The sequence below is a fragment of the Lethenteron reissneri genome, chromosome 57 (genome assembly GCF_015708825.2).
Source record: "Lethenteron reissneri isolate LAM-NWPU_2019-01 chromosome 57, ASM1570882v1, whole genome shotgun sequence".
Lineage (NCBI taxonomy): Eukaryota > Metazoa > Chordata > Hyperoartia > Petromyzontiformes > Petromyzontidae > Lethenteron > Lethenteron reissneri.
In genome coordinates, this window is record NC_083835.1 from 5,306,653 (window position 1) to 5,327,727 (window position 21,075).

The 21,075-nt window shown below is 48.8% G+C and overlaps 1 protein-coding gene across 8 annotated transcripts in view; it reads left to right on the forward strand.

Annotated features, from left to right (window-relative positions):
• LOC133357261 (disks large homolog 2-like) overlaps positions 1-21,075 on the forward strand; it is a 466,648-nt gene that overhangs the window by 423,888 nt on the left and 21,685 nt on the right. For 5 of the 8 annotated variants that reach the window (XM_061575118.1, XM_061575124.1, XM_061575123.1 and 2 more), the window contains exons 15-18: positions 54-156; positions 7,563-7,607; positions 12,878-12,928; positions 20,922-21,023. In XM_061575118.1, coding sequence (XP_061431102.1) covers positions 54-156; positions 7,563-7,607; positions 12,878-12,928; positions 20,922-21,023 — 301 coding nt within the window. Of the gene's footprint in view, positions 1-53; positions 157-4,528; positions 4,575-7,562; positions 7,608-12,877; positions 12,929-20,921; positions 21,024-21,075 lie in introns of all 8 variants that reach the window. The other 3 variants (XM_061575121.1, XM_061575120.1, XM_061575122.1) reach the window with 3 other exon arrangements.

Consider the following 21,075-nt stretch of genomic DNA (forward strand, 5'->3'; position numbering starts at 1 on the left):
TCCCTCCCTCCCCTCCCTCCCCCTCCTCCTCCCTTGTCCCCCTCCCTGTCCAGCACTCGTTCAATGACAAACGTAAAAAGAGCTTCATCTTTTCGCGAAAATTCCCCTTCCACAAGACGAAGGCGCCAAGCGATCAGGAAACTGTAGAGACGGAACGTAAGTAACGCCCGAGTCCGGCGGGCGGGCGGGCGCGTTGGCGCAACGGAGGGCGGCGTGTCCGTGCTGCCCACCGTCCGGTCGGTTCTTTGCGGTCAAGAGGCTTCTCTCGACAAGGAAGGAAAAATAAAAAAGGCGCACGCACGGATCCTGTAACGCTTTACAAAAGGCGGCTTTTTGGTCCACCCCCGCCCGCCCCCCGGGTAGCGTTTCGCCGGCGACGGCGGTAACGGTGGGTGTCCAGTTGGCGCAGGGAGCAGCAACGTCCGTGAGGGCCGGCGACGAGACCACGGGGCTCCGATAGTGGCTCTGACCGCGGGGGGCAGGAGGGGGGGGGTTCGAGAGGGGGTGCCACGTTTGGTAGGGCCTAGGGGAGGTGGACGCCAAGAGCAAATCCTTTTATGCAGCGCTGGGTTTTTTTATACAAACAAAGTATCGTTCGTGTTCTTGGTTCTTTCGGTAAAGTCACGTAGAAGGGTAATAATAAAATAATATTAAATATAAAACATTGTTTTATATTGTTTTTTTATTTTATTATTTCCCTTCGATGTGACTTTACCGAAAGAACCAAGAATATGAATCCCCGCAGTCACGAAAGCTTTTAAATCAAAAATATCGTTCGTGCAGGACCATCTTTACGAGAGTTATGAATATTATTGTTTAGTTAACGCGACCCTCACCTCTTCCCGTTGTTTTCGAGAGGGGCAGACGGACTAGAGCTGACACAATTGGAGCCATCAATGTTCGCGCCGTACAGCGCTAAGCGGGAAACAAACGTGCCGAAATAGCTTGGCCCTTCAACCTTTGAAAGCTCTTGAACAAAAAGCCATAGCCGTTTTTTTTTTTATCCTTTATATTAAGTTCACTTGCTTGCGCGCTTACGACCGTGCAAATCTTTCGGTCGTTTTTCAACCCACTTCCCGTGATCCAATCGAGCTGACATTTTGCACACAGACTCGTTGTGCGTGACAATTTATTTTCGTGAAAATTTATTTCCAAAATTTTACGCTTAAAATTGTTTTTTATATATTTAATTACCAATTGCTTAATGGTGGCAGGCAATCATCTGACCCATAGGTGGCAGCCATCTCAAGCCAGAGGACGAGAGGACTCTAGCCGCCACACATATAAAGGATTTATAATGAAAAACTTAGTTTTTACGGGTTAATTTTTTTTATCCTTGTTCAAGAGTTGCTGCAATATTGGCGGCTATGGCTGTGAGCCCCTGTACAAAAATGGACAACGACAAAAAAACCCCCCTTGGATTTCACGGGTGGCCTCTTAATATGTTCACTCCGACCGGCTCTCTTTTGGTTCGTCACTCGGAAATCGTTATGAATGGGATGAGCCGGTCCCGCGATGCGCGAGACACAACGAGAGATTGAGAGAGAGAAGGGGGTTGGTGCAAGGATCGCTGGCGTAGCGATCGCTTGTGCATATTACGAAGTCCCCTTCGCCAGCGGAGCGGGGGGAAAAAAACCCGCTCGCTTTGCGACCGAGACACGGAGGCTTTTTTTGAGGACGGTGGTTTATCACCGTATATGGTCATCACGGTACAAAGAGGTGGGGGGGGGGGGGTGTAGCAACGCACGCCCCAACCACGATCCCTCACGGCCCACGTGGTGTGGGGGGATGAGCCCCCCCTCCCCCCACATCCAGCAGCGGAGTGACAAAATGGGAAGCGGCCCAGAAGAGATGTGGAGCAAATTCGTCTTTTTCGGGCCAACATTCGTCCGCCGATGGCCCACGTGGATCAGAGAAGTCAAATCGGGTCATGCGATCCAAGTCACGGGTTGGAATTTCGCGTAGCGACTATCCCCCCCTTCTGACAAGACCTTCCTAAGAGAGTCTTGAGACTCGGCGAGACCTTTCATGGGCAAACAAACGGAACGGCAGCGATAATAATAATAGACAGTTGGGATCGCAGTGGTGTCGAGCAGTGCCAAATGATCCCTCTCCCGCTGTGTATATACCCGCAGCAGTCGCCGTTATCCACTTAACATGCAAACGTCAAAACACACGCAAACACAACCACCCTAAACCGGGTCGACAGTGTTCTCCGCCGTGACCGAGTTTGGCGAAGGTTTGGCGGCCTCGGAATTCACAGTAATTCGCGAGCGGCGAAACGTTTGCCAAACTGAGTTGGTTACACATGGTGCGAAAGAAGTTACCGTATGTATACTTACCAGGTAGAGGCCCACCGATCTATAACTTCTGTTTCAGAGGCGACCTGGCCACACACGTGATGACTCATCGCTAGAGGCTGATACCGTCGTCACGCGTGGGAATTCATAATTTAGAGCAGCGACCAAATGATCTAAAAGCACGTTTATGAATGTGTGGAGGAGGTCAAAACCGGAGGAACCCGGAGAAAAATCCACGCGGCCACTACGGGGAGAGAGAGAGAGAGAGAGCACGCGGACTCCAAATATATAAATATACAAACGGGCATGTTCGGGGTCCGGGATCGAACCCACGAATTCCTGTGTCAGGAATTTCGTTGTAAAAAATTGCGGAACAATTGACGAGCTCGACACGACCCCCGACGCGTTTTGGGGGTCGTCGTTTACCGCGGGTCGTTGGGCAGGACGTCCGATGTTTCACTCCACACGCCTGAAGCATCTTCAAGATAGCGAATGATTAAAAAAAACTTTGGCATAAATAAATACAGGAGGTGTTAAATGTTCAAACACCAAATAGACACCTATTACTATTATTATTACAAGGCATCTATTGTGCATTAACCACACAGTCTTTATAATGTATGCATTGCCCTTGAAACTGATTGGCCCACACCAGAGACCGCCTCCTTTATGGCCTAGTCTCACTCGTGCTTGACCAAGTGCCACCAAAAGGCAAACAGTGCAAGGACAATGCACGCACACAAAGCATGAATAGCTCTGGTTAAGCAGTTATATCTCTGGCAAAAGAGTCCCATAGGTATAACTGGGTTAAGTTTTTTTTTTGTTCAGCTTTCGAGCGAACGTCAGGAGCGTTAGTGCATTAGCTGTGCGTGCGTGCATGTCAGTCCGTCGGTCTGTCGGCGTGCTGCTCGACGTGACGTCACGACGGCTTGCTGCCAACGCCTGGAAGCGAAAATGTGAGCAATCGTGCCGAAAAAAACACGCGCGGGTACAACCAGGAAACACGTCCCGGGAGAGCTTGACCGGGAAGAGTGCTTCCGTGTCGGAAGCAAACTCTGCCAGGAGCGCAAAGTACGCTCTTGTCGGCACCACCCGTTGAATCTTGCTTCGTTCCAATGGGTATGTGGCGACCGCCGGAGAAGATACCAACTCTTGTCTGGCTTAGTTTGGGAACGTCATTAACGCGGCAAAAGAAGAAAATATGCTGGCTTTAAGATATTGCCACGAGGCACTGGGTCAAACTGCGCTCCCAGCCCCCCGTTGCTCCGCTCGTGGATAGTTTACATATTTAGTAATTTTGTTTCGCCAATTAGATTTAGGTTTAGATACGTAGACTGAAAGCAAGAAAGGTCGATTTTTTTGGAGCAGCGAGCGACCGACCCAATCGGCCGTTGGGCTCGATATTCCACGTGCGTCCAGCGACGGTGAACAGATGTGATGCACGGCGCAGATCTTGGTTAGGATGACGGTCGCAGAGGGGCGCGCGAGGTCATACGGCCCGGCGAGTCTCGGCGCGAGCCTCTGTGCGGCAGAGCGAAGGGAGAACCGGTCGGAAACGCGAAAAAGTAGAATAAAAACAACAATAATAATTGTTGTATTATTAAAAAAATATTTTGGATGTTATGAAACGACAACAACGTAGGCCCATAACAACGACGCTTTAGGTGACAGAAAAACCGGACGGGGGACAACCTCGGGGGGGGGGGGGGGCAAGAGGTGGTAAGGAAGGTGGTGGGGGTGGGGGAGGCGGGGGTGCATCCAACTTACGGAGAAGTAGTCCCAGGCCCGCAAAACAACAACAGCAACAACAACAATTATTAACGCGACGACGAAACGAGCGGCAAAACGCGTCGTCGTCCGCGTATCGAATCTTCACCGTTGCGTCGTCGCCTTTTTTCTTTTGCCTTCCGATTGATGTAGATTTTAAAATAAATGTATTTAAAAAAAAAAAACCCCAATGGAGCCTTGACCGTAAACTTCCGGCCGACGTTGGGCAGTCTCCGATGGCGTGAATCGACTGACCTTTCCTCCCATGTGGTGTTTTGTTTCTTATTTCTCTTTTTGGTTTTATTTTTCTTTCCCTTTTTTTTGTTACCTCCTTTGCAATTTTTTGTGCTTTTTTTGTTTGCTGTGCGTCATTTTATTTCTGTGGCTTGTCGTCGTTGTTATCGTTTCAATTTCCGTTGCGACATTGGTGCCCGCTATCTGGACCGCCGCCCCTTGTATAGGAGCTGACGGGCTTCAGCGATGAAGATTATGGAATGAAAACGCTGAGTAAGTGTTTGAAGACGAGGCAAAGGGAGAGGCGGAGGATATTAAAACGCCGGGGGACAGCAGCAGCAGCAAAAAAAAATATGTTTTAAAATCGCTTCTGCCCCCCCACATCCGTTTGCAACGACCGGCAAAAAAAAAAAAATGTACGCGCGCGTTCAGTGTTAACGCCGAACCGTTTTGCGAGCTAGACGTCTGGCTTCGAGCCGCGGTTGCAAGTTCGTTGTGCGTGTAACCAAAACCAGGTGAGGACCCCCCCGAGACACGAGGATCAGAATTCGAAGCAGTTTATTCAAAATTGGAGGAATCCGATGAGCTACAAAGCTCTTTTTCCACAGATGTCCAGTAGACATCGGGGTAATAATAATCATTATTTCCATTTGTAAAGGCGCATTACATCCAAGCGTCCCAACGCGCCCGTTGTATGGAAAGCAGGGAAATGACCAAAAACTTCAGGGGGAAATGGCCATTTTTAAAGGGGTGAGTTTTCGGGGCGAGATTTAAATAGCTCTAAAGATCCTCATGTGTCTTATTGTCGGAGGCCAACGCGTTCCACTGCCTTGGAGCTGCACTGAGTCTCATTTTTACCAGCGTGACCTCTTGGGCATTAGTCTGCCAGTAGTGGGACGGGGGGGGGGCAGGATGCCATGATCTCCAATGCGTCATCCCAGTTGAGTAAGTTGCGGGTCATTTTCAAATTTGGACTCTGACGCCCACGGCACGCAGTGGGCCCACCACTCCCGGGGAATAGCATCGGGCGGTGGGAGCGCGGGGAATTTAACGTCAGCTGTGGAGCAGACAGCTCGTAGGTGCAGTGGCAGTATCATTGCTACTGCTACGGTTAACACACGCCGCAGTGACTTCACCAGGGCAGCCCGCTGGATTCGAACCGTGAACCCTCCGCAGCGATTGGTTGAAATTTCCGCCGACCGTTGCGCCGCGTCGCAGCGACTGCCACCGAACGTACGCAGTTGGCGGAGCGCAGCCTGCTTGCCCGTGTGGGCCCTGTTTGCGAGGAGTCGAACCCCCTATTCCCGCTCCGATGACAGCGGTTCTTCTCGCGATTCCGAAAGCAGAGCGCCGCTTTGATCTCCCCGGCGCGCGGCAGTTGAAACGAGGAGTCAAGTTTCTTGAATGCCCTCCCGCACCTTTCGGCCCGCTCGGCCCGGCTAAAATGGATACGCCACGTTAAAGGTGTTTACGATAGGCAGGTCCGCATGCGGGGGTGGGGGTGAAGTGTGTGGGGGTTACTCCCGCATCCCTCCGAGACGCGTGGCCAGTGCGGAAGAGTAGGCCAAAGTACGAGGCAATTGTGCAGGGGCCGCCGCTTCACCTCTACCTTCATTACTACGGCGACAATTTGCGATCCACTTTTCTCAGAGGTGTGCGAGGCCCTCTTCACAGTTTATTATTACGCTTTCAAAGCGTCCCATTAAATTTTTCTGCCGTCACTTCGCTCTCCCCGCTCCTCCCCCTCCGTCCATTACCGCCTGACGCTTGTTGACGGAACAATTTGTGCGCGGGGATAAATGTTTTCCGTCTGTAAACGGGGGTTGTTCTGACCGAGGGGGGAGGGCAGCATTTGGGTCGCATTGTCGAAAAAAATCGGCACGTGGCGCACATTTTTTTTTGGGTCGTTGTAATTTTCATATTATTCTGGAGGAAACAACCATCACCAAACAGATATTTTATAAATGCCAACTTTTTCCGCTGGCTTTTTGCCGCCAGATGGTGGTGTCGCTGCGGTGGCGGCGGCGGCGGCGGCATTGGCGGTTTTTATGGTCAGCTTTGCCTTGTGACCCACCGAGTCAGCCGCACCATCCTGATTCAATCCCCGGTCTTGCATAATATGGAAGTTATTTCTACGAGTTTGCATCCTGCGTGGAGCGCTTCAATGCCTCTACGCCACCTTTCGTAGGGCGCTGGGCGTGGCCCTTGGCCGTAGCACGATTTCACGGCTCACGGTTCGAAACTAGCGGCCTCCCCGGTTATTCCCGCGGTGCGTGTTAGCCGTGACGATGCTGGACTACGGCGTCGGACGTTGAGGGTCACTTGAGAGAGTGGGCTGTGGCGTTGCCAATGCGTCACGGTTCATATTTTACCCGGCTTTGAAAAACGACACGGCAAGCTACTCAATCGGGATCACGTGTGCACCCACAGCAGCGATCATCGCCCCCTACTGCGAAAAACTTGGCAGGAACCGTCTGAAAAAAAGAGTCTTGAGACTCGGCAGAGGTTTTTCTCCAGTAAAATAATCCTCAGAATATGAATCCCTGCAGTCACGAAAGCTTTAAATGTAAACATAACAATAATGATAATAATGACCTAAATCTATTTCAATATTTCGATTTAAAGCTTTCCTGGCTGCAGGGATTCATCTTCTTGGTTCTTTCGGTAAAGTCACATCGCAGGGAAATAATAAAAATAAAACATACTAAAATAATTCTCACAACGTTTCGGCCACAACGCAAGCAGCCGTCCTCAGGTGAAGAACAAGTCTGTCGGAAAGACAGACAATACTTGGCTGCATTCGAACCAAGGGTGGGGGACCCTCAGTCGGACAGCTGCCCCTACGCGGCAGAAGGTGATAACGCAGCGCTGCCGCCGTTGGGTGCGGTGAAGAACGTTGCCTGCCACCGTTGGAAGGATTTAGCGATGTTAAGCGCAGAGCGGGATGAAAGCAGCCCTTGCTGTGGAAATGTTTAAAAACGCGAAAGAAACTACAACGCAATCGATGAGTAGTTTTGTGTAATTCCTAATTGATCGTAGGGGGGAAGGGAGGCGGTGAAAGGGGGACGGAAATGTAATGAAATGGGTCCTTTGCTTTCACGTCCTCAACGCTCGGAGACGGGGATGAAGCAATTTTCCATCTCGGTAATTGTCATCGTTTATTATGTTTTTGCGATGTGTTTTTCGGGCCATCACGTTTGCGTCCTCCATTTGTTGGTCACCGTTGTGTACACATCCTTCTCCTGCGCTTTCATTTCACAGAGCTGGTTCCACCTGTTCCTCCCAGCGGTAATGAAAACCATTTGAGTAAGTTTGATTTCTCATCTTGATTTCTCCGATTGTGATGTTTGTTGTTGTTATTATTCATAATGGAGGTTTTTTTGGGGGGGGGTTAGATCACGTAAATGTGTCTATGTCGTTAAAACCCGCCACCACCCGACACAGCCAACTAGTAAGCGTTGTCACGTAAACAGAACGTGGCCAATTCGTCACTAGTACAGCACTAGTGTATAGTGTAGTATATATTGTATTATACTAGTACAGCACGCCTGTGCGTTGGAGAGCCAAGCCACAACATTTACAATCTGAGTACGACGTTTCGCCAGTAATTGGGTGCAATCGTGAACACCAGCAATATCAGACATCAGTATATCGAATCGGCATAATCATTGGGTTCACTACAGCTCAGAGACTTTGTCCCTTCGAGGCGTGTGGAAAGGTTCGGGGTTGTTCCATTGTGTGTGCTCGGCATTTGAAGGCCTGAGGACCAGAATCGGTGATTTTGGCCTGCAATGTGTTTAATCGGGGAGGCAGTTCCATATCCCACAGAGTAGCTTCTGTCCAGGGAGCGTGTTGGCAAACAGGCTTCCAGTTGGCATTTTTTGTTGTAAAATCAGGAATTAATTAAATGTAGTAAACTAGAAAAAATACAATGAAGCGTGACCAATGATTTGTATTTTTATTAAGTGGCAAAAAGAAAAATTTCACCAAATTATAACGCAGCCGTTGTCCATTGCAAAACTCTTTTCAACTGTTTTGACAAAATCGATGGATGTTTGTGCATTTGTTGTTTGTGAGCGTGACAAAAGTGCATTGTTTGTTGTTCATTGTTTTTGTTACAACATATCAATAAATGTTGAGAGACTTGCCCGGTCATTATTTTAGCCCCTCTTAAAATTAACCCGCCCCCCCCTCCCTGTTGTTTTAAAAGTATTTTATTAAATTGCTCTTCAAGGGCACAGCCATATTAAAAAAAGACAATTTTAATGCCTGGGCTAGAATAAATAAATACAACTTTAAGAGTTAAAGGATCATTACATGTGACACCCGTTCGTGTTTTCATATCCACGATTGTCTTACAGCGGTTATCGTTTTTTCTTTCCTGCATCGTCATATTTGCTTTCCAACGCAGACTTCTTCGAAAACATTGTGTTCGCAATAAATGCCGGTGCCGGGTGGATTAATCCATCGCGGAATCGTGGGATATGGTGGCGGCTTACGAGGAGGAAACAGATAGAGGCCTTCATCCAGCAGTAGATTGACCAAGGCTGCTGCTGATGATGATGACGATGACGACGACGATGACGACGACGATGATGACGACGATGATGATGATGACGACGATGATGATGACGACGATGATGACGACGATGATGACGACGATGATGATGACGACAATGACGACGACGATGACGACGATGACGACGACAACGACGATGACGACGATGATGACGATGACGACGACGACAATGATGACGACGATGATGACGACGACGATGACAACGACGATGACGACGACGATGATGATGACGACAATGATGATGATGACGACGACGATGATGACGATGACGACGATGATGACGATGACGACGACGATGATGACGATGATGAACAAATGTAGAACATGGGGGTGGGGGGACTATTTTTCACGACGGCTTTAGATTTAGCGTCGTACACTTGCTGAATAAAGCTCTCGTTTTATAACGATGCACTTGGGTGTGGGGCCTTGCAGCAAAACAACTAAACTGGCCTCATCAGGGAAAAAAAAAACCCATTATTTTCATGCTCGCTGAAGAATCGCTTCTCGCGCATTTCGGCCGCTGGAAAGGGTAAACACGAGCAGCACTCGAAGCATCGTGTGGGTTTATTTGGGTTTCCCGTTTAATCCTTGGGGGATTCTGGTGTCTGTCGGCAACCGTTAAGAATGTGGGGAGCGGAGGTGCAAAGCCCGGCGACCCGTGTTCGATTCCCTCTCACGACCAACCACAGTGGCGTATATTTCAACAGGTCCTGGGCTTTCCCTAGGTTGACTCGGCTTCAAATGAGTACCTGGTGCAGTGTGTAAAACATCGCCACTGTGGAGACAAAGGCGGTCGGGCGTGGTGCTGGCCAAACCACTCCCTCGTGAGCCGTGCCGGCCTTCATAGGTGCTCGCTAACAGCACTTGTCCCAACAATCTGTTAAGGCTAAATGATCTTTAAAGCGGTACCCCGTGGTACCAAATAATACAAATTGGCCGAGGCAATTAAATATGTTATTTCTGGGAAACAATTTTTTTCCAGGGGTGTACTTAACTCCGCGACTGGGGTATCAATCAATCCGAAATCAGTGCCACACTCCGCGATGTCGAAACGCCAAACATTAGCATAAAAAATCCTGCTATCGAAAAATTCAACTTTGAATAGCGCATCGTGTACAGCTCGTCGAGATGAGTCGATTGACGCATCGCCGACCATCAACAGACTAAGAATGACTGCATCACGGATGTCAGACTGGGTACCGCCATAAGGTTGATATGGGGGATCTTTGCCTTTAGCCTATTAAGATTTTACAACAGGGAGGACATGTAATCCGTTGCATAAAATCCCTGTGAGGGAAATGTCCTGTTACCTCACACTAATTTACATTACAAACTAAGGGAAGATATAACTCTTAAAAGATATTTTACGTAACTGATTGACTAATTTTACAACAACGTAAATAATTTCTGGGTCTATTCCGATATAAAAACAAAAGTAATTGTTTGAATGGGAAAATGTTTCTCGATTTTAAAAAAAAATCAAGCATTTTTACAAAATCGTATACCGCGCGCTGAAATAATGGAATGTTGATTTAATCGGGCGCTTATTAACCTTGATGGGCAATCTGGAACGGCAGAGCAAGCGTATTTCGGTGCTAAAATTGTTGAGATTTTCTGCCGGGGCACTTAGACCCAATCTCAGGCAATATTATGAGTGAGCAACCCCCCCCCAAAAACAAAAAAACACACGCCAGAGATTTATTTAATGGGCCAACATTTGGCTGCAGCAGTCCATCCAATCTCATCCCTGTCTCGTCATTTTCCCCGCTGTCCTTCGGAGATCATTTCATTTTATTATATTTTTTTCATCGATTTCTATTTAGGGTTTTTTTTCCTCTCCCTATAATTGTTTTATTTTTTTGCGAGGTAAATCGTTACCTTCCATAGACGACGGGCGGGCTATATTTATTTATCTGCCGCTATTACGTTACTTTTCGATTGCTTCTGGCCTGCGATGCCCTCGTCCGGAGGGGGAAAAAAAAAGATAAATAAAGAAATAAACGAGGCCTCCTGAATTCTCATCCCCCCCGTCCTCCGGGTGATCATCGCTGACTCCGTTGTAGTGCCCTTGGAGGGGTGGTGGGGGGGCGGTGAGAAGGTTTCCTTTGTAACCGCCCCTCCACACCACCCCAACCAAGCCTTTCAAATCACCTGCTGAGGACCGTGCCGTCAGCCAGCGGCGATGGGGCGCGCACGAGTAAATTTGTGAGAAATCGCGGAGGCTTTGGATCGCTCGCAAAGAGAGAGACAGAGAGACCGAGAGAAGCGAGGCTCAGTGACTCGGTGCGATTCCAAGTTGGTTTGTTTTCTCTCTTGGGTTAAGCGGTGGCAGTGGGAGACAAGTAGGTTGCTTGACCTATCCCTGGTGGCGCTTGCTTCTCCTGTTGGAGTGGGGTGGGAGTAGGGGTGGGGGGGTAGTAACCGCTGTGGTGTTACGGTGAGCACAAGCACACCGCTCTGATCTCCCGGCGAGGCCGTTTTAAATGAAGGTGGAAGTTTCTCGAGTCCCTGCCTGACCCCCACTGCCTCTGTCCACCTGCTGGTACGAGCCGAGTTGTCCTTGCCTGGCAGAATAAAAATAGTTTAGTTTAGTACTGTCTAGTTAGGGGGGGGGGCACTGCAGAGGTCGCAAACGGGTTTTGATTCCTTACCCGTACCCGGCCGCACCAGGTTCGCAAACGGGTACCCGTACCCGGCCGTACCCGTACCCTACCCCCGTACCCGGCCGGGGACGGGTTTCGGGTACCTGATTGCGACCTCTGGAATGAAGCCATGTTGCAGGCGCGGGTGGGTTGATTCTAGGAACTTGAATTGTGAGAAGAGACAAGACGTTGGGAAATGAGTGACAAACGGTGACTCTCCAGTGACTTACGGTACCCGGGTACGGGTAGCTGGGTATCGGGTAGGGTACGGGTATCGGGTACCCGGTTGCGACCTCTAGTGCACTGCCACTGCCTTCCATCGGAGATCAGAATCCTTATTTATCCTGGAGAAATCCAATGAGCTGTGAATCTCTTTTTCACAGATGTCCAGTAATCATCTCATGTGTCCACGCTCGCGAGCTCCCCCCCCTCCCACCGCCCGGGCCAATTTGCTATTGTGTTTATTTATTTTTTCTCTCGGGAATAATTACATCAATTTGTGTGGACGCTAAGAAGAGAGGCGGCGGGTCGTGGGGGGCGCGAACGATCACGCCGTGAAATCACGAGCCGTGCAGCAAAAAAAAAAACACCGCGAGGTGTGGACGTTTGGCCCTTTTAAGCGTGAGAGAAAAGACGCTAGTAAGTCGGTGGCGCGTGGCTTTGTACGCGCGCGCACGTTTGCCCCCTTTGCAACCGATCAAAAAAGCGTAGCCAATGATTTGGCTGAAAAGCCGCGCTTGGTCCGCCGTTGTTGGTGCAAACAATTGTTCGCAAAGCTGTAAACCCACACGGTTTACACCCCGTATTCTTGTACAGGGAAACTGAGATTTCAGGTCCATACGGTGTACAGCCGTTTCAATATGGGCCAATTTTATCGTGTAGTGTATTGTAGTATAGTCGGATACCTGTCAACCCATATGGTTTACCTGTATTGTTGTAGAGGGAAATTGAGTTTTCAGGTCCATACGGCGTACAACCGTTTCAATACGGGCAAAGAAAATGTGTCTATTTGTTTGTGTGTCTCTCCTTGTGATGGGACTTTGTCAGAGGACACGGGGTGACCAATAAGGTCTGAATTGGTCTGTGATAAGGTAAGGTGTTGACAGGTAATGTGTTCGCGATTACTTAGTCCGTTGGCCACAGCGGGGGAGAAACGTACCAAAAAAAAATAAATCCGGGCAATGTCACGGCGATTGCAGTTGAGCGTATCCGCTTGAGCTCAGCATTCGTGGCGCGTTTGCCCTTCGCTGTGTGTAAACATTGCGCGTGTGTGTGCGCGTGGCGTCGTACGCCCGTTGTGTTTTTTGCTTACATCTTCGTGTTTTTCTTCCCCCCCCCCACCCTCCTTCCCACAGGGAGCCCCGAAGAAAATATTCTGTCGTACGAACCCGTGATACAACAAGAAGGTACGGCGCGCTACTTTGGCTGCGATGTTAAGTCGTCCGTCTGTCCGCGCCCCTCTGACCGTCTGCGAAGAGATGAAACGCCGGACGCGTGCGATATTGGAAACGCGATCGATTTTCTTCCAAGGCGTGTGCTGCCGCTCCTCCGTGCCTTTGTCAATGTCCGTGCTTCTGATCCTAACGTACGTACGTATTCATGGCGAACTACTTTCGCACCGTAATGTAGCCAAGCGTACTAATCGGAGATGCGGGGCAGGGGGGGGAGGACACCTAGCTAAACACCAAAAGCAGTTCTAAAGAAATGAGTTTTAAATTTAGATTTAAAAGTGTTCATACTTGAGCACCACCAGTTGTGTGTTGGAGAGCAAATTCACAACATTTACAATGCAAGTTCAGAATATTTATACTGGTAGGAACCCACTGGAGGGTGGGGCTGGGTGGGGAGGGGAGGGTGGGGAGGGGCTGGGTGGGGAGGAGCTGGGTGAGGGGTGGGGCTGGGTGGGGAGGGGCTGGTCACCCCGTGGTGCCCTTATAAAACTCAACGTTTCACCTACTCACGCCGGCTTGTGCCCGCCCTCAGAGTCGGGCATATTTGCGGAATACACCACACCGCCGTTTACCCTGGCCATTGGCCGAGCAACTCAACATTCCTACCAGCTCTCTCCGCAGGAATGTGTTTTATTCTGCAGGAGGAATCCGATGAGCTACAAAGCACTGTTTCACAGATGTCCAGTAGGGGAGGCTCAGAGAGTTACAAGAACAAAAGATGCAAAAACACATCAGGAGTGCAAATTAGACGAAACTTAAGCAAATCACAAAAAAACTAAACTATTAGAATTTTACCGGATAAAGCCCACCGAGCGAGATTAGTTTCTTGTTCAGAAGCGTCCTGGCTATCGCGAGCGATAGCTCAACGAAGTGGATTACGACTACGAGCATCCGTCGTTGCCGGGGCAGGGGGGGGCGATCGCCATAAATTAATGAAAGGAAGAGGTCGCTCTGACCGCTGATAAAAAAAAAATGAAGTTGATCCCGTGAGCGGGACGCGTCGTGGCCAGAAGGGACGACTGCGGGCAGCGGCCGAGACTAACGACGCCAGCGGCATCCAAACAGCAGGGAAGTCGTCCTCCGTGGTGATAGGGGCGGCGATATCGGCGTCTTTGTCGCGCGGGAGCTCTGGCGCCTTGACCAGAGGTCGCAAACGGGTTTTGATTCTTTACCCGTACCCGTACCCGGCCGCACCAGGGTCACAAACGGGTACCCGTACCCGTACCCGGCCGTACCCGTACCCTACTCCCGTACCCGGCCGGGTACGGGTATCGGGTACGGGTATCGGGTACCTGAGTGACTCACGGCCTACCCGTACCCATACCCGGCCGCACCAGGGTCGCAAATGGGTACCCGTACCCGGCTGGGTACGGGTAGCCGGGTATTGGGTAGGGTGCGGGTATCGGGTACCCGGTTGCGACCTCTGGCCGTGACCGTGAGAGATGCCGACGGCTCCTCGGGAGGGGGGTGGGTGGGGTGGTGGGGGTCTTCATCCAGCAGTGGATAAGGGGGGGGGGGAGGGGGGGTCTACGTCTTCTTCCCCCTCTCCCTGCCCCCGTCGAGACGAAAGGAATCGATCGTTTGCTTGGGATTTTTATTTTTTTCGAATCATAATCTTTACTTACGCTGGAGGAATCCGATGAGCCTGCTAAGCCCCTTTTTCACAGATGTCCACTAGATTTTGTATGGCATCCCAAATGTCGTGACGGCTCGTTAACGATTTCCCGGGAAGAGGAGGAGGGTGGTGGGGGGCGTCATTAGGGGGTGAATTGTTCCTCTCCTGCAATTGATTAAACGATCGTTTGTACGTTTGGAACGTGTCCTTCGCCCGTGGCCTTGCGAGCTGTCCGCCCTCTTTACGGTGTGGGTGTTGGACAGCGCCCGTCGACAAAGAGCGCGGACGCACGCTTTGGGAATATCGCTGCACTTGATAGAAGGGAGCTGGAGGAGGAGGCGGGGGAAGGAAGAGGGGGGAGGGGGAGAGGTCTTGAAATAGTGAGAATTTCACATCCACAACAATTTTTTGATTTTAACACGTAGCAGGCTTTCGCGACCAATATTATCCATAATAGGGGGGGGGGGGGGTTTGGGTTGGAGTGTGCGAATATGCATCGACATATTTATATTTGCGCCATCTAACCCAAGAAAAAAATAACCTTTCATGGACAACTTTTTATTTCATATTCACAACAATTTTTTGGTTTAACACCTATAGGCTTTCTTTTTGGGCGTCGATCGCACAAATATAAAAGCGTCGACACGTGTTTGTTTACGCGATCTAACCCAAAGAGAGAGAGAGAGAGAGAAAAATGAACCTCTTGTGGAGAGCTCTGTATCTTGTTGTTTTATTTTCTCTGTTGTAGCTCAGCACGAACCGTGACCACGCAGTGAGAGGAGGCGGGGGGGGGTGGGGATGTGGTGCAGAAACTCCACGGACAAACGCCAAGGGGCTCATTGACCCCCCCTGGGTTTAAGAGAAGGGGGGGGGGAGATTTGATATTGGGCTCACCGCCACATTCAGAATCATGATATTTATTTATACCGGAGGAATCCGAGAGCTCTAAAGCTCTATTTCACAGGATGTCCAGTCTGGGTGGATAAGAACGTTGCAACAACAAACAGCACAAAAAACTGATCGTGGTATAAAGTACAAGGAAGGTGAACAAATCACCCAAACGCAAACAAATTAAACTAATTCATAATCAACGTTTTTGGGTTTAGATCGCGTAATTTATAAATGTGTCGTAACCCTCCACCACCCGACACGGCCAATCAGTAAAAAAGTGTCACGTTGACAAAAGACAAATAGTTCACTGCTTTAGCCCACCGGTGTGTTGAAGCGTGAAACCACAACATTGGAGGGTTACGACACATTTACAAATAACGCGATCTAAACCCAAAAACGTTGATTATGAATATTGGTCGCGAAAGCCTACGTGTTAAACAGATTAAACTAAACCATCCCCGTCCTACAAGGCAAAGCCCACTGAGGCATTAACCTATTTTTCAGAAACGACTTGGCCACAAATGATAGCTCAACAAAGTTGCTCGCCACTCGAACATTTATAGCAGCGAAATAATCAAAACGGTCTCGACGCGTGTTTTCTAAATGTGGACGGAAAAAACCGGAGTGCCCGGAGGAAATAATCCACGCGACCACGGGGAGAGAGACACCGCAAGCTGCAAGGTGGGAACTCGTGAGCGGAATTGAGAGAGGTTTTATGGGGAGGAAAGGATTGGTAGGATACAAGGAGATGGGGACGGGGAGGCGGGAGGGAGGGGGGGGCACATCCAGAATTCTTAATATTTCTCATCTTCAAGCCTCACCGGCCCAAGCAATAAACTCTATCTTGGGTTTGTGGTGCCCCGAAGGTTTGGAGCACACGAGACGGGTTTGAAGGTGTCATGAGTTTGAACTGACGAAAAACCACGCTTGGCGCTTGGCGCGCACGCTCACTCCGCATGCTGCGGGTGCCGCCAGCCATTGGCGTGTCGAACGCGAGGTCAAATTCAAATCTCGATGAACATAGCAAGGCATAACACTGGTCAGCAAAAAAAATAATAATTCTGGCCTGGACTTTTGCAGCTGTTTTAGACTAATTTCAGGGTGCTGATTCCAAATCTGATCTCAGATTTGCTCTATCACATCTCATTTTATGCTATCGGCATACCCCATTTTCATTTATTTTACCCGAAATTAACTCTGTCACTTATGATTGCAAGTTTTTGCGAGTCAGTGACTGATTTAGTGTTAAAATGCTGTATTTTTAGGATAGTGTGTTTATAATATCATTTTATGTAGATATCCACATTTATTTAATATTTTTCTTACGCAGTTTTTATTGAAAATGCAATATTTGATATCTCAAAACCTGATGTGATAGGCAAATTTGGAATCAGCACCCCAAAATTACCTTAAAACCGTTGGAATACCTTATGCCAGAAAAAGTGTGTTGACCAGTGTAATTGACAATGCCAAAGCGAATGAAACGCTCATCAGCTCCGTCGCGTCTACATCTGCCGCCTCTCATCTCACCGATTCTAAGTCGCCCCAATCTGTCGCATCGCTCTTCCGGCATCGTCAACGGCCACCGGTCAAATCCACTGCTGGATGAAGGCCTCCTAAGTCATGTTTTGCAGAGGGGTCAAATACTAATTTCCCTCATTAAAATGCAAATCAATTTGTAACATTTTTGACATGCGTCTCACTGTTCAAATAAACCTACTATTAAAATTATAGACTGATAATTTCTTTGTCAGTGGGCAAACGTACAAAATCAGCAGGGGATCAAATACTTTTTTCCCTCACTGTATATTCTTGGGTCTGTCGGTAAAGTAACAATAGATAGACCCTTAACCGAAACAGACCCAAGAATATGAATTCCTGCAGTCACGAAAGCTTTAAGTCAAAATTATGGGACCTGGCATGCCACGGTGGCAAGGCAAGATGTTAACTCCCTCGCCTGGTATGCAGGAGGTCGTGGGTTCGATACCGACCCTTGACGCCTGCTGTACATTTGGAGTTTGCGTGTCTCTCTCTTTCCCCGTGGTCATGTGGCTTTTTCTTCGGATGCTCCGGTTTTTCCCTCCCCATTTAGAAATATGCATTTAGAACATTTGGCTGCTTTCAATGTCCACGCGATAAGCCGCTTCGTTGAGCTTGTGGGCAGGTCGCTTCTGAAAAAAGAGCTACACAGCTCGGTGGGGCCTTACCTGTTAAAGTAAAAAAGTAAAAATGTTGACGCTTGGGTGCCAGTTGTAAAGCACTCCCATCCGTTTGCCACCCAAAAGAACATTGCTTTTTATTTGCCCATTACTCGGAATGTAGTGGTCAATGAAACGCAACATTTATTGGGACGCATGAATGAAATGAACGTTGACAGTCCCCCCCCCCCCCTGATGAATGTTCTCCCTTGCGGTTGTGGCAGGAACTTTATACGACCGCTTTAAAAGCATCGGGAGGTTGTTGCCAGATAGAAGGGTAAAAAACCAATTATCATATTTTTACTGGCAAATGAGGTTCCAATGGTGTAAAATGCTTACCCCGAGCTCTCATACTTTGATGGTGCATTGTCTTTGAGTTGTGCGCCTTTTGGCGTCATCTGGTCCAACACCATGTGAGACTAGGCTCTAAGGAAAGCTGTCTCGGGTGTGGACCAATCAACTTCAAGGACAGTGCAAATTATCAGAGTTATGTTTTTTGTTTGCATTATGACTGCAGGTATTGTGGTCTATGCAAACATGACTCCTTGTAAAAAGGTGTCAGTTTTGTTGCCAGATAGAAGAGTAAAAAACCAATTATCATATTTTTACTGGCAAATGAGGTTCCAATGGTGTAAATGCTTACCCCGAGCTCTCATACTTTGATGGTGCATTGTCTTTGAGTTGTGCGCCTTTTGGCGTCATCTGGTCCAACACCATGTGAGACTAGGCTCTAAGGAAAGCTGTCTCGGGTGTGGACCAATCAACTTCAAGGACAGTGCAAATTATCAGAGTTATGTTTTTTGTTTGCATTATGACTGCAGGTATTGTGGTCTATGCAAACATGACTCCTTGTAAAAAGGTGTCAGTTTTGTTGCCAGATAGAAGAGTAAAAAACCAATTATCATATTTTTACTGGCAAATGAGGTTCCAATGGTGTAAAATGCTTACCCCGAGCTCTCATACTTTGATGGTGCATTGTCTTTGAGTTGTGCGCCTTTTGGCGTCATCTGGTCCAACACCATGTGAGACTAGGCTCTAAGGAAAGCTGTCTCGGGTGTGGACCAATCAACTTCAAGGACAGTGCAAATTATCAGAGTTATGTTTTTTGTTTGCATTATGACTGCAGGTATTGTGGTCTATGCAAACATGACTCCTTGTAAAAAGGTGTCAGTTTTGTTTTCAGATAGAAGAGTAAAAAAACAATTATCATATTTTTACTGGCAAATGAGGTTCCAATGGTGTAAAATGCTTACCCCGAGCTCTCATACTTTGATGGTGCATTGTCTTTGAGTTGTGCGCCTTTTGGCGTCATCTGGTCCAACCCATGTGAGACTAGGCTCTAAGGAAAGCTGTCTCGGGTGTGGACCAATCAACTTCAAGGACAGTGCATACATTATCAGAGTTATGTTTTTTGTTTGCATTATGACTGCAGGTATTGTGGTCTATGCAAACATGACTCCTTGTAAAAAGGTGTCAGTTTTGTTGCCAGATAGAAGGGTAAAAAACCAATTATCATCGGGAGGTTGTGAGATTATAATTCTCCCGTGCGGGCGGTTCGCGGGGGGTTTGCACCGTCTTTTCCGGTTGCCTCTTGCCGTGAAGCGCGATGCTCGCAAGTGGAATTATTTCCCAACGTGGCGGAAGGCCCTCCTGAAAACAAGTATCAACCGTCGGCAAGGCACAGCTCGGTAAACGATCGGCATTGGTCTCTTGTTCTCCCATCTCACCTCTTCACAGAGGGCACTGGGTCTATGGTTTTCCCGCAGCAGCAGCAGAGGCAAGCTTGCCTCTGTTCGCTATCAATCATTGTATTGATTGCAGCGGCAGTGGTTTGGCTCGGTGGTATAATACTCGTGCCTCCAAAGCAAGAAACGCGAGCTCGGGTTCGATTCCTGCCCCCGTGTCCCGCATAGTTTTCCTCCAGTTTCCTCTCCAGTTTCCTCTCAATAATAATAATTGATGACAAAAAAAAACTGAATCTGGTATTGGTCTAACATCCCAATGCTGAAAAATTTACCTGCAAATAACCCCAATTAGATTACAAACAAAGCCCCCCCTACTTTGAAACTTGGTAGGACCCTCCTTAAAAAAGAGTCTTGAGACTCTGTGAAGCCTTTCTGGGTAAACAATCGTAACAGCGATAATTACAGATGTAATCATATTCTTGGTTCTTTCGGTAAAGTCACGTAGAAGGGAAATAATCAAATAATATTAATAATATAGTAATATAAAAAATATAGAAATATTATTAATATTAGTTTATTATTTCCCTTCTACGTGACTTTACCGAAAGAACCAAGAACATGAATCCCTGCAGTCACGAAAGCTTTAAATCAAGATGTTACAGATATAATCGTCGTCGTCACATGCCTTCTGCTGCCGATATCTCCGTGTCCTTGGGCTCGGCTCCATCATTCCACTTTTGTCTCAGTTGCCCTCTGCCCTCTGGTGTCTTCTTCAACTGGCTTGCAAGCCAACCTTTTTGTCCAATGCAACCTTCAAGTTCTTCCTAACGACTTTGATACTTATTCTCTCCCAACCGTGTTGCTCCCAAGCGTTGTGTTGTTTTTTTGTGAGCGTGTCGTACGTCGTTCGGATCGCCAACGGCGAATAAGCGCCGCTTGCCCCGCCGCTCGTTTGAGTAGGGTGACACTCGGACTCCCTTGACCTTGGTTAACCCTGACGCGCTCTGGCTGTGTGCGTGTCTCTGTGTGTCCGTGTGTATGTGTGTCTTATTTGGCACGGTAGGGGGGACAGTCATCTCAGTCGGTCAACCCATCCCACCTGGGTCTGTCCCGCGACCTCCTTCCAGCTGACGTTCAACACTTCCACATGGCCTTAAAGTGCGCCTGGCCTGGCACAAGCGCCGTGGTTGACGTCACCGCCACTTATTAGGCGAACGGCGGTTATTGTTGACATCTGTGTCTGGGGAGCGGTCGTGTCACGGTTAGCACGCTGCGCTACGAACGCGGCGACTCGAGTTCGATTCCCGCTCACGGCCAACACCACTGACGATTATCTGAACCGGTCCTGGACCTCCCCTAAGTACCTGGTGTGGTGTGTAAACATCGCCGCTAGAGAGACAAACGGGTCTGGGCGTGGTGCTTGTCCACCCACCCCCTCGTGTGCCGTGTCGGCCTGGAAGGGGCGCTATATAAATCCGACATAGAATAGGACAGAGGTGCTACTCGCTTAACTGCACTTGCTGTACGGGGGATCTTTGTCTTTGTGTCTGCTCGTCCAGTTCGCTACACCCGGCCGGTCATCATCCTGGGACCGATGAAGGATCGGGTCAACGACGACCTCATCTCAGAGTTTCCGGACAAGTTCGGCTCCTGCGTGCCACGTAAGGAGTATCCCGGCTTACTTTCCCGCGAAAGTCAATGGGCCCCGTAAAA